This window comes from Cydia strobilella, chromosome Z, assembly GCF_947568885.1.
Source record: "Cydia strobilella chromosome Z, ilCydStro3.1, whole genome shotgun sequence".
Lineage (NCBI taxonomy): Eukaryota > Metazoa > Arthropoda > Insecta > Lepidoptera > Tortricidae > Cydia > Cydia strobilella.
Window position 1 is genome coordinate 49403925 of NC_086068.1, and position 18810 is coordinate 49422734.

The following is an 18810-nucleotide window of genomic DNA, read 5'->3' on the forward strand; positions in this document are numbered from 1 at the left end:
TTATTTTTTTGTGTAAAGGTAGTAGTAGTTAGTCAGTACCCGAGGTAAATAATTATTATTATTACCGATTAATATTTACACTAAAGACGGAAAAATATGGTACTATTCCTTTCGGCTATTAATTAGTCATTAACTTATCTGTGGTCGTACACGCAAAGGGACGTCAATGTGCCTAACCTTTAGGGCCCTCCACACTCGTGCGCGAATCACGGCGCGAAGCCAGTCTGGAGTCTAGTTCGCTAATCAGCGAAATCGAATCGAATCGAGGGGGTGAAATGGGGGGGGGGTGAAAGTTTGTATGATTAAAACGAAAAACCGACCAAGTGCGAGTCGGACTCGCGTTCCAAGGGTTCCGTACATTACAAAATTTAAACAATGTATTTTTTATGTGAAACGTGAGTGAAATGTCTTTAAAAAATCCGTAGGGGTCGGATCAAAAACTAAGTAATTAAGCCCGACTCACGCTTGACTGCACTTTTCTAATAGGTTTTCCTGTAATCTATAGGTAAAGATCTCTTTTGTGTATTTTTTCAAAATTTTAGACCCAGTAGTTTCGGAGATAAAGGGGGGGGATGGTCATTTTTGTCCTATTTTCTTGAATAACTTCTAAATTGTTTATCCTAGAATTATAAAAAAAATATATTTGAGATTCTCACAATGAGCTCTTTCATTTGATATGTAACAAGATATAGTTTGAAAATTTTTAAATCCCCCCAAAAGTGGCCACTATGTTTAAAATTCATTTGTTTACGTTACATGTTCGTCTTTGGGTCACAAACTTACATATGTATACCAAATTTCAACTTCATTAGTCCAGTAGTTTCGGAGAAAATAGGCTGTGACAGACGGACAGACAGACAGACGCACGAGTGATCCTATAAGGGTTCCGTTTTTTTCCTTTTGAGATACGGAACCCTAAAAATGGCAAATTTGTACCAAAAAAGGGCAAAACTCCATGAAACAAGCATTAAAACATTATAATCATACTTTAAAAACGCCAAATTCAGTATTTTGGAAATATTTTTAATCTTTGACTGGCCATAGTTCCATTTATATGAAAATCGTCACCGCCACGCGCTATAAACTATTTTTTTCCTACAAAAAATGTATAAATGCCTCATTGGTAATGATGTTTCCAGAATGAAGAATAAATGGGCTACATGGTCCAATTTTTTATTTAGTGCATATCACCACACTGTAATTGTAATAGCCAAAATTGTCACAAAAAATTACATTACATTTTAATTTTTTGTACATAAATAACTTTTTTGTATAGAAAGATATAATTATTATTTCATACATGAATTCCTCGTCCCTAAATTATACGAAAATGATATATAACTTGCCCTAGTTGCTAAGAGCAGGAAGAAATATAGCATAGATTGGACCTGGGGAGCCGACCTTTTCACCCCCCCCCCCCTCCCCCCCCGGGGGTATGCACGGTACGATATCGTGGCTACCGGGCCAAAACAGTTTTGTTTGACCTAAGGAACAATCGTGCCAAGCGGCATCGCCTGAGACAAAAGTGCATACTCAAGGCGCTTACATACCCTAATATTTGCTTTACTCTTTGGCGTAAGGGTTCACTCAGTCGTCCATGGCAGTGGCTTGGCATCCTAGTGAGTATTAAGGCTGGCGTCCACTAGACTCGCCGAGGCGAATCGAATCGAATCGCAATAATTCGCCTCCTATATTTTCTAATGCAACTGCGTCCATTGACGGGCGCGCCGCGGCTCTTCGCCAATGGACGCAGTTGCATAAGAAAATATAGGAGGCGAATTATTGCGATTCGATTCGATTCGCCTCGGCGAGTCTAGTGGACGCCAGCCTTAATAATATATTATTTGCTTGTATGGATGGTATAGAAAGGATGCCAATCTATTATGGCAGAATTATTGCAAAACTGACCGCTTTCAGCTTTAAATAATAGTTCCTAATCTCTCCGGTGGCGCTAGTTAGGCTCTGGGACATGAGTATAACATGAACCACGTAGGTTGTTTTTGGTAGTATTTCGGTGTATGGTGGCGCCGCCTAATTACTGTTTTTTGATGGACACTTTTCATACATAGAGATTTGGCTCCTTTATATAGTCTCCATGTTTGCTTGGCATGTCCCATCGTTAGCCACAGTTGACACTGTTGACAGCATAGACCTAGCATTAAATAGACCAGCTATACGCGTGCGCCCGTAAGGGATAGACATAGATGACGTCATAAACGTGGGGATACCATATTGGTAAAAATTACCCCAATATTTGATATCACGTTGGGGCGATTACCCTGGAGGCAAAGTTAGCTTGTTTGACGGTATTAAAAAATTGTTAAATAAAATGTCAATGGGCCGACCTTTTTAGGCGTATAAATAATGAAATACCTCCTATAATTCGCGCAGGTGGTACAAAACTAAACATGTTTAGTAAATAAAACGTAAAATAAAATGTATTATGGGTTTTAATTTAAAGAAATCACAAATCGCAATCACACCAATTAATGTACACCACATTTAATCTTCACAACATTTGTTTATTTATTTTTTGGAATTAGAAGTACGAAAAAACTTCGAGGTCAAAATTACCCATAAAATTATGATATTTTCATCTGGTATCCCTAACATGATTGTTATGCAGTTAAATTAAGAAGAAGTTTAAAAATGGCTGACCTCAGACTCCTACCTACCTACGTAATTTGGGCGGATAATTTAACAAATAATGTTTTGTTAATTTGCGTAAATAATTGTGATATTTTTATTGAAATCGTTTGATTCTGCATTGCTTTGAGTGTAACGTAATTTTACGATGTTATTCTCACATATTGCGTTAAGAGGAAGGTGTAAAATACCGTACTTACGTGTGAAAGGTTATGATCTCATATTTTTGCTCAGAGCGGCTATTACAGCCGATTACAGAACAATTCACCAGTATTTTATCAAAGTTCAAGCATTCAAAACGCTAACCATCACTATATTTCATAAAAGAAAGCACAATTTCATACAAAACAACGATAATTAAACAAGCAACGAACAAACATGACATGTCACGTACTTATTTGTTTGCCACAACCTCGGTTGTGGCAGCGGTGGAAAAGTGAAACTATGACAAGGACAAACAATAACAGCGCTTTCTCTGCTACTCCTACTGAAAGATACATAAGACTATCCCGTTCGGTCATTTTCCCCCACTCCTCATGACCGATCCAGTTATACTAGATTCATGGTTGACAGCTAGTAATACTTGCGACAGGTGACAGGTGTCAGAGCTAAAGCTAAACTTGTCCTGTTCCTGTATTACGTTACGTATATAGATTGGCCGCAAATGACCACAAGACCTAATTTTTTCTTGGCGAATGAGTGATTAAGTGTCAAGTCCTTTCCGTGTCAAAGTCATTTTAGGCCCACATACATTTCAAATTATGTGGCCACTACCATTCCCTCTGTAAAATAATATGGTGCAAAATCAGTGAAATTAACATGTTTTATAGAAATGTTTGGTATGCAGCCGAGTTGACAAACAGTTGGTAAGTTTACTTTCTCGTAGTTAAAATGTATGAAACAGTTCGCATTATATTTATTACCGTGTTTTGTTTTAGTAAGTCCGGGTTGCTACAATTATATTCCAGCCCAAACAGCTACGCACGAGTCGGTTTCCGTCATTCAATTCACAACGCACGTAGGAGTGGACGACGACCTAACTTCAAAAATGATCCTCTCGAAAACATACAAATAGAATCAGGACCACTCCATAACAGCACACTTTTTAGGCCGTTTGCATTTACCATAGGGGTAGGTGTGATACATTATTCATACCATTTAATAGTTTATCATTTCTTACTACCATGCATTCTTGGTGTCAAAAAACAACTATTTATTTAAATATAATAAAAATGAAATTGTATGGAAGTAAATTGATTAATATTGAAATTTGAATCCAACATGACCTTGAGTCTTACACATTTATTTCCAGGTTTCTGTTGCCAGTCTTACTGGCTGTGCCATCTGGGAGTATGAGAACTTGCGCCAGCATGCTGCCAAGTATCTGCGAAAGCCTGGTGCTTGGCTTAGTTCCCAACAGAGAAAAATACTGGCACAAAGTGTAAGAATTTAATCCCACTTTGACAGATCTGTTTGCTTCAAATTCTCATTTAAATTGATTCTGTTTTCAGTGATTCATGTCTTTATATTACGATTTTATTATAGTGTTATATCACAGTGACTGTTACCCACATTATTTAATTATTGTCAGTGCTGCAATTTCTAGTTCTTTGTGTCTCATATTATTTTTATTAATATTCCTATACTCTTTTGTCGCTATTCATGATTTGTACTTCATATTTGTGGTTCTGTTTCTTTTTTATCACATTAGCTATTTAACAAGTAACTTAAATATATAGTTGGACACTGCAGTGGATACAAGTTTGGAGAAAAAACTATAGTTTGTCATAGGACTCGTCTCATTTCAAACAGACAGAGAGAATCATACTATCTTTGTCTTACACTAGTACTAGCACTCAAAAGAAAAGGACGAGTATAGTTTTTTTTTTGTTCTTATTTACTGACAATTTGGTTTGACCAACTATATTTTGAATGGTTGGTTGTATCTGAATGCAAGTTGGCTAAGCTCCAGTGTAATATGTTGTTGTCTCATGCAAAGTGCCACAAGGATCAGTGCTAAGTAGACAAGGACCTAATAGAGCAGCTCATAAGCTTTTGATTGAATACTGTACACAAATTTTCACACATACCAACAGATAGCTTCAAATAATACATTACAGCGCCCTCTTGACAATGATCATATATTACGGGTCAGGCTTTAGTGTTACATGGCTGTATTTGATTGATCAACTGAACTCATTGTACTCTGTACCAAAGATACATTGATTAAGATGTGTAAAATCTAAGCCAATTTGTTGCCTCGAATTTGACAAGTAATTGAGATGGCGCTGTACAGCTCCATACATTTTGCGGTAACTCTGATTGTCAAAAGTAGAGTTACAGTGACCGCAAAACATATGGCACAGTACAGCGCCATCTGTTTTGGATGTCAAACTATGTGGTACGTTTTTTTCTTAGACTACACAATTAGGACCGAAAAACAGATATCATACAATTTTTTAAATGCTCCTTACTCTTATAATAATTAAAGATTAGAAAAAAAAATCAAACATAGGGGGATAGCTGTGGTTGAGATACAACAAACTGTGACAAAATATTTATAATAATGTTAATATCCAGAGAGACACCGCGCGCGGCCGCAGTGTATATATCCTCTTAAGGGTCCCCGGCAAGCTAGGCCGAGTCCTTCCCATACAAACGGAGATTCGTACTCAGTTTAAAGTTTAAACTAAACTTTTAAACTTTAAACTTTAAACTACGTGTTGGATTGTAATGAAATTTTGCACACACTATGACATGACGTATATCTAGCTCTGTAATTAGATTATATAGCTCTAGTATATAAAACAAACGAAATAGAGAAAAACAAGTTTTGTATGAAAAATTTAAATTCGCTGTATTTTTTAAATTTTTACTATGGTATCTAAAGCAACATAAACTAATTACAGACCTAGATAATAGATATACCTTATCCTATTGTAAGTACAGTCGCCATCAGATATATCGGAGCGACCGAGGTGCTCACAAGTATCTGAACACACCTCTATTGTCAAGGCGTTAGAGTGCGTGTTCAGATATTGTGAACACCTCGGCCGCTCCGATATATCTGATGGCGACTCTACAGTCGTTTTAAAATGAGTTAGGAGGTGAACATATCAAGTCCCCGGCCGTAGTAGCCCTTGAGCCGTGAGGGGGAGGAGGGTTTGAAGGTTCCATTTTTCGGTTTTTCGATTATATCTCGGAAACTATGTGTCTGAGCGACATGGCCACTGGTGTCAATGTGATACCATAAATGAATTTGGCACTCCCGATTTATACGAAAATGATACCAAACATGGCCTAGTAGTTTCACTGTTGTAGATATCAAGATTGAGAGCTCCAAATAAATTTTCAATAGAGGATATCTCCAAAACTATTCTGGATATCGAAAAACTTCACTAAATAACTTGTAGCAAATTTAAAGTTACGGAGTCAAAAATTGTGCTCCAAGCATTTCCCTCTATACCTTCTTATTGCTTGCCCTATTAAAATTATAAATATTTTTCTGCTACAACTAAAATTCACTGAACACACTTAAGTATAATCATTGACGTATATCTAAAGACGCGCTACGGGCAATAAGAATGGGGCCTGCACAGTGGTGTCACGCACACGAATTCGAGCCAATCGTGTAGTCTAACGCCACAACGCGAATGGTTGATGAGTTCGCATCACGCGCGCGATTGGTCGCAACTAGTTGAGTTAGACTGCACGATTGGCTCGAATTCGTGTGCGTGACACCACTGAACTATCACCATTGTTAGTGCCCGTAAGGCCCGTCTTTAGATATACGTCAATGTATAAAAACTGGAGATGAGTAATTAAAAAAAACAAATGACAAATAAAACCACTCAATCAGATGTTTTTATTTTTATCTGGACAAAACAAAATAAACGTCGTGCGTTGTGTGTTTGTCTTTATTAGGGTTCCGTACGATAAAAACGGGACCCTATTACTACACTGTCCGTCTGTCTGTCTGTCACCAGGCTGTATCTCATGAACCGTGATAGCTAGACAGTTGAAATCTTCACAGATGATGTATTTCTGTTGTCGCTATAACAACAAATGCTAAAAAGTACGGAACCCTCGGTGGGCGAGTCCGACTCGCACTTGTACGGTTTTTTTTTTAATGTCAATTTCTGCACTGCATATATACATACAAATATATATATATATTATATATATATATATATGTCGGAGCCGGTAACTCTACGAAGGCATCAGGGGACCAGGCATCGGCTCCATGGTGGGCGGAAACAGTGGGCATATCAATATCACGCACACAAGTCCAATACAATGTTAATACAATAAACCCACTGACACTAGTAACTACGTATAGATTCAGAATGACACTAAATGACGCTGACAATTAATTAAGTTCGAAATCACAAAGAGATCACACCAAGTTAATCAAAGCTTTTACATCACGAAGTTATCAAGAAACGGAAACGAATCCGTGGGTCAAGTGGCACATGTATGTAGGTACTTAAAGCACACACGAAATCTCACGGCACGGTTACGGGACGACGCGCGTCCCAACTCAACCATGGCCCAAATCTTAATGCTCGCTTGGCATTCAAAGCTAAGCTCAGAACAAAGAACTAATATCAAATTTCATTCAAATACCACACCCACGGCTACGTTCGGCAGTGTTTACAATAACCGCCCCGCTTCAAGGAACAACGACGTCTCTGTGACAATCACGCCTAATGATGTTAATGTAAACATTTGACCAGGAATGCGGGCCACCTTCCCGGGCCCCAGCAATTATAAGCTTACAGGTGCCTTGCGCCGACACGGCGATCCTGACTGTCACACGTCCCAGTGTGCCCAACAACATCACAGATTCTCAAAAGAAGTAAAATTCCAATTTTTCAATCTGCTCGGCTATCCTGCCATCAGATCACAACAATAACAAAAAGTTAAGTTCCCAAAATCCATAACGCATCTTATAATCAAGTCGTCAACAGTAACAAATTAAATATTCTCATAAGGCACAGATCAGAAACAGCCCAAAATCGAATTTCTCAAATTCAACACAAACCCATTGTCTCATCATCACACATAAGATATCAATGGCCACAGACCACAAAGGCCACAAAGCAACTGTAACCCTCCTGCTTGTCACCATACCGCGCAGTCTCCGTACCAGCTACACTGGGTTTGAAATATGACCTACGGTTAGCGACCAAGACAGTAGATCACGTCGCAAAACACAATGCCAGCCATGTGGCATACAAACAACCATGTGTATCATCAAAATCTCGGCAACCAAGTGTATCACCACACCTCGCCGACAGGGGCTGATCCTGACTGTTCTCTACTTTCATCAACAGATGAACATAAATCCAATTCCATGGGAACGTAACAGTCTGACATCGAAGTATCACATCGCACGCATCCATTAGTGCGAATACTTTTTAGTTTTATTGCGATCAATAGCTAACATCACATATCAATCTTTATCGAGCAAGTCAATTACCTTAAACGGACTTCAAAACTTCAAGTCTGACCTAGTTTGATTTCTTTCATGATTTTTAATTTTAGTTAATGTAGTGAAAATCATGAATTGCACGTAAACTTCATTCCTCAAAATGCAATATCAATCTACAGCGCAGGTTTCGTCATAGTTGCTATACCCAAAAATAGTATCCACAGTATAAAACACAGAAACACTTTTTTTTTAATTAACAATGCTCTCGAAATAGCCTTTACTTGTCAAAATGCTGTTTATCCACACAAATAAAATGTCATTGACAGATTTCATACTCATACTCATTTAATCATTGCTTTGTGTGTACAAAAAGATCTTAAGATTATTATTATGTTTCAACACAACCCTGTAGGGGCACTGCAATAAAATTACAAACTAATCAGCTATTTGATCACGCTCTGGTGATTACCACCTAACGCATGTAACGATTGTCGGTTTGCTTCAATTTATCAATAAGCAATTCATAGGGGTTATATTTTATAAAAATGACCCTAATCACTGTACAGTTAAAACAGCAGAGCTGTGACAACATGAGTCATGAACAACATCGTGCCATGGTCTCTCTTAATTGATATCCAAAGCAGTAAGCATGTTCTTTACTGTGATCATAATACACCCAATCTGAAAGTACAAGTCTTACTAGAAACTTGTCATCACGTACTAGATGGCATATGAAGATTTTTTTTTTAACGACTTATTTTACCGACCATAAAATCAGACTGTAATAATAAAGCTTTAACAGCTCTAACAGTAACATTACTATTCAATAAATACCTAAGAAGTACATCATTTCTCTTTTTTTTTGCACCGATAGTGACGGTATTCGTATATGATGACTAAGATCAGCTTCAGTTTTCTCAAATTTCAATAAAATAAACAAATATTGTCGCTTATTCAGAAAACGGCAAAAACGTTTTCTATCCAGAAATCAAGTCTCTTTCGGCCGAAATGCATACTAGTCAAATGTAATTTATCGCACACTAACTAAAAACGAAGTAAATTGGTAAACAGCGAGTTAAATTTAGTTTTGGTGAAAAACATCAGACTTCAAAATGTATCCAGAAGATATTGCATGATAACATTTTTATTTCGTTTTAAATTATTTCAATAATCTTGAAATCGCGTTCAGGATGTAACGTAACTGTCTGTTAGAAATCTCTAGCACTTTTGTATTTTGTTTCGACAAAAATACGAGTATGAACAGAACCCATTCGTTTACCGTCTCTATAACCAATATAAAATAAATAAAAACACTTAAAGATGAATCTTTAAACCTATATCCTATATATAATCTTTGAACCTATGAACTCTAGGTGTTAACTTTATTCTTCTGTGTATATGAACATCAATGATCATTAGTTATCGTCAATTCTTCCTCGAATTGTGAAATGACTACCATATAAGAAAGGCTGTAAGTATATTGAAAATCTCATTTGATTTAATTCGTATAAATGATAATGAACCTTTCTTTTGTAATAATCTCTGGTATGGTACATATTATGCTACTTTTGCGAAAAGCAAAACACTATAGTTACTGAACCAGCAGTATCAGTATGCATTTGGTAATTTAGAATAAGTACCAATGAAAAGTAAACATTAAAACACGTTCATCATTAGTTACGCCAATATTTTTGGCACATCTCTCCAGAAATGCATCAGGTAAGCATCCAACGAAATTTTACTTTACTTGTTGTAGATTAATGGCCTTATAAAGGGGCGCTGATAACTATGAAAACTTAAGAATAAATTGGCAGAAATATGAAAGTGTACCAATAAGTTTCTGCAGTTGCATAACTCTTGTTAAAAGAGGCAAATTCACAAAAGCCACTACTTCATTCTGGTTAGGTCTAATTTCTTCACAGGTGATTTCATTCAACTCTGACCTAAAACATATAGCAACAAAACTTTTCAAACTTCTAAAACGAGTCTTAAACTCAACAAGAAATTTAAAGATGCATTGACAAACTATTCAAGATCAAAACCATATTCAGTTTTATTCAAAACTCAAATGCACATACTTTGCAAACGCTCTGCATTCTCTGTTCAATAGTTGTACACGCAATCTACCACAAGATTGCCAAACATACAAAATGTTACTTGAGATTATCACGCTTACCATCACACTCAGGCTGGCCGACTCTGCCGCCATCTCACACAGAGACTGGACAACTCTGTCGCCACCTGAGTCGAGACTAGACAAGCGACTCTCTCACATATACGACTCATCAACCCGAGTCAGACACAACACAGCCAAATCTGGCAACACAATAACCGCACCACAAGTGCTAACACATATCATAAAGAATGCAAGCCTTTTCTTTTATTTGGACAAACCATAGTCCCATTTCCTTAAAACTGATCAATACAAAGTTTGTCATTGTCTCTTTAATTTAAATTATTCTTAAATTAGATCTCTTTTCGTTCGATCTGTATGGTTCAAACAATCATCACGTTTTCAGTCAAAAGTTTAACAATCGTGATCCGTGATCTATCATTGAAATGATCACTTCATAATTTTTATCAAATTTTATTAAACTGACCAAATGATCCAACATGAATCATATCCATAAATCCATAATCCAAATTCCAAATTATTTATTTGATTTCCTCATTTTGTATGAGATCAACAAATATAAACAAAGAATTTTATCGTTTTGCGCGTTAGAAATTCAGTACCCATGAATTCTAGGTAAATTTGTTAAGTCATTTGACCGATGCAACAAACTTCCTTAAAATCAAACAAATGCAATAAGCGGGAAATACAGTAGGTACCCAATTACACGTGTGGCAATAACTTGCCCACTAAAACATTTCAATAGACTCAGACTGCATTTTGTCCGCTGCAAATTTATGACCATACAAAAAATAATATGGCACCTTTATCAAATGTTTAGTGACAACATTCATTATTGCTTCAAGATTCTGTTATCAAGATACTTGAAAAAAATATATGATACTGCTTAAGAGTGGTTTCTCACCAGACATTTGAAATCCAAGGCTCTCTCTATTTTATAACTTTTTTTTTCTTTATAGGACGCTACGGGACGGGATACATTAGGTCAAATATAATTAGCAGTAAATCTTAGTTCACTTTTTTTTTTGATACACGGAAATTTGCGACTTTGAGTAAATCAAGCAGGAATAATGTTCAACCAACTGAGACCTCAGTCCATCAGAGGCTTAAGTAAATTTTCTGTCGCGACATAAATTCTCCCCTTCTTTATAAAATTTAGTAAACCTCGGCCACATTCTGTCCCCTTCTAACAAACACAAATGTCAAAACGACCAATAAGGTCAAACGATCATCAAGGGCTTATCAGACCCGACGTTCATTAACAACGCCATAAATCGATAGATACCTTCCAAAAATAAGAATAAAATTCTTCGTCATGAAATAAAGTCAGATATAAAATATCATTTTGCAGGTTCATATCATGATTTAAACCACATCAAATATAATATCAGTACCTTTCTGCTAACAAAAATATCAAAAACTTTCAAACTGAATAAAGACAACACACAGCGGTGTCTACGACTTAACCTCTACTACTTATCTTGCCATCCCATCGGATAACTCCATCTCACAAGCCGTACCGCTTGCAGTCAGTTTGTACTGCACCGCCAACACAGTCAGTGTTGTTGAACACTACAGCCATCATATCACTTATAGCTCCTTAGGAACTGCTTCCAGAATTATAAAGTCTCTTGTTTTTATTCAGTGTTGTGGGAAAAATGATTTAAAAAAATGAGTTTTCACGACCATGTGTATTGCTCACTCAAATTAATCAAAATAGTTGCAGATGTTTATTCTTTCTAAGAACATCTCGTCAACAAATACTTTCATATTAGATAATTCATATCTTATTAGGTTGCATCTTCCAAGTGAGCGGTCCTCAAATTACAAACCAATGGCCTTTAAACTATCTTCAAATAATATGCAACCGATTTCCAATCAAATTCTGATAATCTATCAATTTAGAATTTTCCACAATTTTCCGGATTTTCCTCGTTCACTATCCCACTTCTGATGTCGGAGCCGGTAACTCTACGAAGGCATCAGGGGACCAGGCATCGGCTCCATGGTGGGCGGAAACAGTGGGCATATCAATATCACGCACACAAGTCCAATACAATGTTAATACAATAAACCCACTGACACTAGTAACTACGTATAGATTCAGAATGACACTAAATGACGCTGACAATTAATTAAGTTCGAAATCACAAAGAGATCACACCAAGTTAATCAAAGCTTTTACATCACGAAGTTATCAAGAAACGGAAACGAATCCGTGGGTCAAGTGGTACATGTATGTAGGTACTTAAAGCACACACGAAATCTCACGGCACGGTTACGGGACGACGCGCGTCCCAACTCAACCATGGCCCAAATCTTAATGCTCGCTTGGCATTCAAAGCTAAGCTCAGAACAAAGAACTAATATCAAATTTCATTCAAATACCACACCCACGGCTACGTTCGGCAGTGTTTACAATAACCGCCCCGCTTCAAGGAACAACGACGTCTCTGTGACAATCACGCCTAATGATGTTAATGTAAACATTTGACCAGGAATGCGGGCCACCTTCCCGGGCCCCAGCAATTATAAGCTTACAGGTGCCTTGCGCCGACATATATATATATATATATATATATATATATATATATATATATATAAATCCTTTCTCAGAATCTGTTGAAGTGGGACTAAGTTAGTGTGAGTAGCTTACACTACTATATATTGACTTTGTATAATAATAATAATATCATACTTTAACTTAAATAATTACAGAAATCTGAACCAGGACCAATACGAAAATGGTGGAATTCATTAAGTGATAGTGAAAAAGTATTTTATCCTATTCTTGGAGCAAATGTACTAGTTTTTGGAGCGTGGCGGATACGGCCTTTACAACCAACAATGGTCAAGTACTTCTGTTCAAACCCGTCTGGTGGTAAGAGCTATTGCTTTAAAGTCTTACCTTACCTACAGTTTCAAATGAGACTTCCCTTGCTTATCTACCTACTTTTGCTGTTGAGTGTTGACTGTACCGACTGTTAAATCATGATACCTATTGATAAGTATGTATATTTAAATTTTTACAGGCAGTGTGTGCATACCAATGATTTTATCTACGTTCAGCCATTACTCCACCTTACATTTGGCTGCAAATATGTATGTTCTCCATAGTTTTATGCCAGGTACCTAATTTCGATTGTACTTATACATATTAATAACTTTTATTATATGCATTTTTTTACAATTTCATTAGATTACAATTTTATATACCTATTTATTTGCATGTCGCGTGTTCGCGAAAGGCCTCCCCCAGTTTTTCCCATTCTTTCCTGTGCTGTGCTGTTCTCCACCAGTATCTGTCGAAGTTTCCTGGCTCATCTCTCCATCTTGTATTTGGTCTTTTTTAGGGTTCCGTACCCAAAGGGTAAAAACGGGACGCTATTACTAAGACTCCGCTGTCCGTCTGTCCTTCTGTTCGTCTGTCTGTCACCAGGCTGTATCTCATGAACGGTGATAGCAAGACAGTTGAAATTTTCACAGATGATGTATTTCTGTTGCCATTATAACAAATACTAAAAAGAACGGAACCCTCAGTGCGCGAGTCCGACTCGCACTTGGCCGGTTTTATTGTTTTCTTAGTGTGCCTATTAGTATCCATTTTGTGACACGTTTAGTCCACCGGTTATCCGTTGTTCGACATATATGGCCGGCCGGCCCAGGCCCAATTACTCTTTTTTTTTTTTCATTGCATGTATTAGATCTTTTACCCCAGTTTTCTCTCTTATAACTTCATTTTTGATTCTGTCCCTAATTTTAATTTTTAACATTGACCGTTCCATTGTTCTTTGACAAATTTTCAGTTTATCTGTGTGTTTCTGTACTTTCTTTATGGGGCTTCAGATTTAGGCACCGTAAGTTAAGGTCGGTAGGACAAGGACAGCAGTATCAAATATCTTTTTCATTAGATATGTGAGATTTGTTCTAAATAGACATTAATAAAGTAAAATTTTCAACAGCTGCCCTGGCATCTTTAGGAAAGGAGCAATTTGTTGCCATGTACCTGACTGGTGGCGTGGTCAGTAGTTTTACCAGCATCTTGTACAAGGTGGTTACCAAGCAGCCGGGCCTCAGTCTTGGTGCTGTAAGTACTTCTTCTTCTTACACCTTTAATCGAGCAATTCTTGTATGTATATATATTTCGGGGATCTCGGAAACGGCTCTAACGATTTCGATGAAATTTGCTATAAGAGGAGCGAAAAATCGATCTAGCTAGGTCTTATCTCTGGAAAAACGCGCATTTTTGAGTTGTTTATATGTTTTCCGAACAAAGCTCGGTCTCCCAGATACTTGACTTTAATATTATAAATTATATATATATTAGCAGACAACATTCGCTTAATTTTATTATTATTAACCCAGACATAAACTCGGAACAAAATCGCGTGTCTTTAAATAGTAGAAAACTCAACTTAGTGAGTAACTACTCCAAGATTGTTAAAATAGATGGCGTTGGTGGCGTTGGCGTCTGTAGATGGCGCCAGCTCCCAGACAGCATTATTTTAATTAAGAAAGTTAAAATAATAAGGCCTAGAAAGTTTTTATATTTGATTCATAATCAACGGTAAAAAGCGGGTCACGCATAATGAATGGTGTCGTACCTACCTTCAGAATATATAAAAGCCATACGCGGCACTTACGTCCTTTTACTAAATCATTTTAGTAAAAGGACGAAGAGGAGGAGGAAGGAGGTGCGTAAGCTTCTCATGAAGCTTTTTGGAAAATACTTATTAATGGCTCAGCCGATTATGTTCAAAATAATGTTGACAATGATGGGGACAAGCACACGACTTTTTATGAAGACTTATTAACTCACTAGCGACCCGCCCCGGCTTTAAATGGGATACACGAAACCTTAACAAATTATACACCTAAACCTTCCTCAATTATCACTCTATTGATAGGTGAAAACCGCATGAAAATCCGTTCAGAACTTTTTGAGTTTATCGCGAACATACACAGACACACACACACACACACAGACGCGGCGGGGAACTTTGTTTTAATTATAAGGTGTAGTGATTTCTGTATTATATGTATGTATTATTCGAATGTTTCTATGCTTTCAGTCAGGAGCAATCATGGCGGTGCTGGCATATGTTTGCATGCAGTATCCTGATACTAGGCTGAGCATCATCTTCTTACCTATGTACACATTTGCAGCAGGCACCGTAAGTGATTTCAACATTAACCCTAAACTTGGCAGTGTGCATTCTTATGCACGTTACACTTTTTAAAAATCTATGCAAAAGGTACTTTTCTTGATTGGTAAAAAATTGTTTTATGTCGCTGGCAACATATAATTAAAATTAAGCAAGATGAGCGCTGAAATTCCGCAAAACATGCGTTAACGGATATGTATGATGAACCCTCGTGGACGTCAGCTGCCACTCCCTTGGTGGGTTGAGGAATGGCAGCCACCGAAACACGTAAAAAAATGTAGTCATCGCCTCCCGTTTGATACTTTGTCAGATTTATTTTATTATTCACATTAGTTACACAGCATTACAGTATTATTACTAAGGCACTGCGAACTACAAAACAAATAAAAATACAAAGATACGAGAAAACACAAACAATAACAAAGTACCATTTAACCCTTAAATGCATATTGTTGCCAAATGTATACAAAGCATTGGACAGCTCACAGATTCAACAGAAAATAAGAAATAAAATAAAATGGATTCCAAAAATAAAAAATCATGCATTTAAGGATTAAGCACTCGATGATTTCCAGTCATCGCCTCCCGTTTGATATTGTGTCAGATGATAGTTTAGATGCTATTGTGAATTAAAAAAATCGTCAACCGGTTGTATCGCGGTGGAAAGAACGTCAGCTGGTGGCCTGGACATTTAAAAAATAAGCGCTTTACCTTTTTATAATAAATAAAAAAAAAAAAAAAAAAAAAGCCTTATTTCTCGCAGATATAAGAAAAAGTACACTCATAGAATTAAATTTATAGTCAAAGGTGCTTCGTAAAAAGTTACAGTACATTTCTATATCTCCCTATTCTGTCATGCAAATTTTGATAAATTCCTTAGTAGGCATTAATTAATTATTAATTAAGTTTAATACATTTAATTAAATTGAATATTTTCATGCCTTATAATTAATAGAATAATAGAGTCAACAAAATGCAGCTTGATAGTTTAAATGTCAATAGTCAATAGTAATATAATATTAAAGTATAAATAGCAATGTCAAGCGAGAACCCCTCTCAGCTGAGGGTAAAGGCCTCCTCCAGAGATGACCAGCGGTCTCTATCTTTGGCTTGTGTCGTCCATTGTTTGCCAGCCGTATGTGTGATGTCGTCTTCCCATCTGGCTCTTGGTTTTCCTCGTTTTCTTTTACCTAGCGGTCCTGGCCATTTAGTTAGCGCCGTTGTCCAGCGACCGTCGCTCATGCGGGCTACGTGGCCTGCCCACCGCCATTTCATTCTTTTTGAGTAGGTTAGGGCGTCTATTACTCCAGATGCTTGTCTTATGTTAGAGTGCCGTATTTTTTGAATCTTTCTGATTTTCAACATGCTTCTCTCCATACCTCGTTGGCAGGAGGTTATTTTATTTTTTATTTGATTCGTGAATTTCCACGTCTGGCAGGCATAGGTGAGTGATGGCAATAGGCAGGAATCCATGACTTTCCTCTTAATCTTTATTGGTATCTGGCTTTTGAAAATTTCCTTTAGGCTCCAATACTTTCTCCATGTTCCTTTTACTCTTCTGTCAATTTCCATCTCGTTGTTTTCTTTTTCGAAAGAGATTAGTTTGCCTAAGTAAATATATGACTCGACATATTCTAGTGGTATGTCTTCGATGATTCGACCTTTTTATAATAGTAATACCAAACTCATGAAACTTTGCTTGTAGCATTTTATCAGGCGTTTCAATAAACTACGCAACTTCAATTGCGGACATAAATGGTAAGGCGCGTATTTTTTACATGTTCATGTGGACAGCTGACGGTCTTTTCCCCGCGACACAACCGGCTGTTTTTTTTAATTTAAAATAGCATCTAAACTATCATCTGACACAATATCAAACGTGAGACTGAAAAAATATTTTTTAAAGTTTCTATACATTTAGCATATATATCTAATGGCATGCTATATTTTAAACGATTGCCATCTGCGTTAAGCAACTTAAGCATTGCGGCTTTATACTCTAACGTTAGGGAAAACGGACGACTTTCCTGTGGACAATATAAGTTAACGAACGATAACTATTTTGGTACATTGATTTTAAACATACAGCCTTTATGTAGTAGAAATTTACTCTATTTTTGCTCGCATTACTCGTATATGTCACGAATCATGTGTTTTGTCCTATTTGTTTCAGGCCATTAAAGTTATAATGAGTGTAGACTTGGCCGGAGTTATTATGGGCTGGAAGGTGTTCGACCACGCTGCTCATCTTGGCGGAGCCCTGTTTGGAATGCAAGTTAAATCCCTAATGCCCTTTTATTGGCTACGTACCTAGTAACCTTTGGAGGCAACAGCCGGTCGTCCAACTCGTCCAAATTCCATAAGCAGCAAGTTCCAGATAATGAACCTTAATACATTTTAATAAAGTTTTAGTCGAATTTTAACCACTAAGGCCCACTTGCACCATCCCACTAACCCGGGGTTAAGCGGTTAAACCGTTAACCAGAAAAGGACAGAAAGGTTCTTTTTTTAAAGCAACCGTAATTATATATACATAAAATATTAAAAATGCAAGAAAATCGGATCACTAGTTTGGTAAAAAAAATCTTTTTTTTTAGGGTTCCGTACCCAAAGGGTAAAAACGGGACCCTATTACTAAGACTCCGCTGTCCGTTTGTCACCACGCTGTATCTCATGAACCGTGATAGCTAGACAGTTGAAATTTTCACAGATGGTGTATTTCTGTTGCCGCTATAACAACAAATACTAAAAACAGAATAAAATTAATATTTAAGGGGAGCTCCCATACAACAAACGTGATTTTTTTTTGCGTAATGGTACGGAACCCTTCGTGCGCGAGTCCGACTCACACTTGGCCGGTTTTTTAATTACCTAGTATCTGAAAAAACAAAAAATATACTAAGTTTAGTATTTGGTGAAAAGCAATGAAACAAAAGAAATAGTACTTTATTTGGTTCATGACAAGTTCTAATTAGATTGCATCAAATAAATAGGTACATTGTAATGTACATTGAGCCATAAATAAGAGGATATCAACACATCTCTCGCCGAAGGCAGTTTCACCATGCTCATACGGCTACATCTTTTCTATTCAATCGGTGAATTAGTTTCGGAGCATCTTGGCTGTGACTGACAGACAGACAGACTAACACACGAGTGATCCTAGAGGCCTGACACTGATTAAAACCAAAGAAAAAATAACGTTATATTAAAAATAGTAGTAATTAAGTGATAATTATTATTATTTCAGGGCGTGGTGCCAATGGGGCCACACTCACATCTGGGGTAATCGAGATAAATTCCTGCAGTATTACCATAGTCTACGTAAAACTGATGGGAGGTAGAAACACCTAATACATATTTATCTAAGAATTATAATAGACAATAAAACAGATGTTTATTCAACACATTTTTCAGTTTTATTTCAAAAA

At 36.9% G+C, this 18810-nt stretch overlaps 1 protein-coding gene across 1 annotated transcript; it reads left to right on the forward strand.

Moving 5' to 3' along the window:
• Positions 1-3297: 3297 nt before the first annotated feature.
• On the forward strand, positions 3298-18784 carry LOC134754641 (presenilins-associated rhomboid-like protein, mitochondrial). Its single transcript, XM_063690982.1, has 9 exons — positions 3298-3512; positions 3585-3777; positions 3959-4087; positions 12933-13095; positions 13247-13342; positions 14177-14301; positions 15287-15388; positions 17553-17650; positions 18630-18784. Exons 1-9 carry the CDS (start codon positions 3466-3468, stop codon positions 18721-18723), a joined length of 1047 nt encoding a protein of 348 aa, XP_063547052.1. The 5' UTR covers positions 3298-3465; the 3' UTR covers positions 18724-18784.
• Positions 18785-18810: the final 26 nt, after the last annotated feature.

What these genes read in the sequence shown, in the direction of transcription:
- LOC134754641 (XM_063690982.1), top strand. Translation starts at nt 3,466, where the DNA reads ATGTTTTATAGAAATGTTTGGTATGCAGCCGAGTTGACAAACAGTTG. An exon ending in CGTTTGCATTTACCATAGGG is followed by an intron (nt 3,778 to 3,958) that starts GTAGGTGTGATA and finishes ATTTATTTCCAG; the next exon opens with GTTTCTGTTGCCAGTCTTAC. An exon ending in CGGGCCTCAGTCTTGGTGCT is followed by an intron (nt 14,302 to 15,286) that starts GTAAGTACTTCT and finishes CTATGCTTTCAG; the next exon opens with TCAGGAGCAATCATGGCGGT.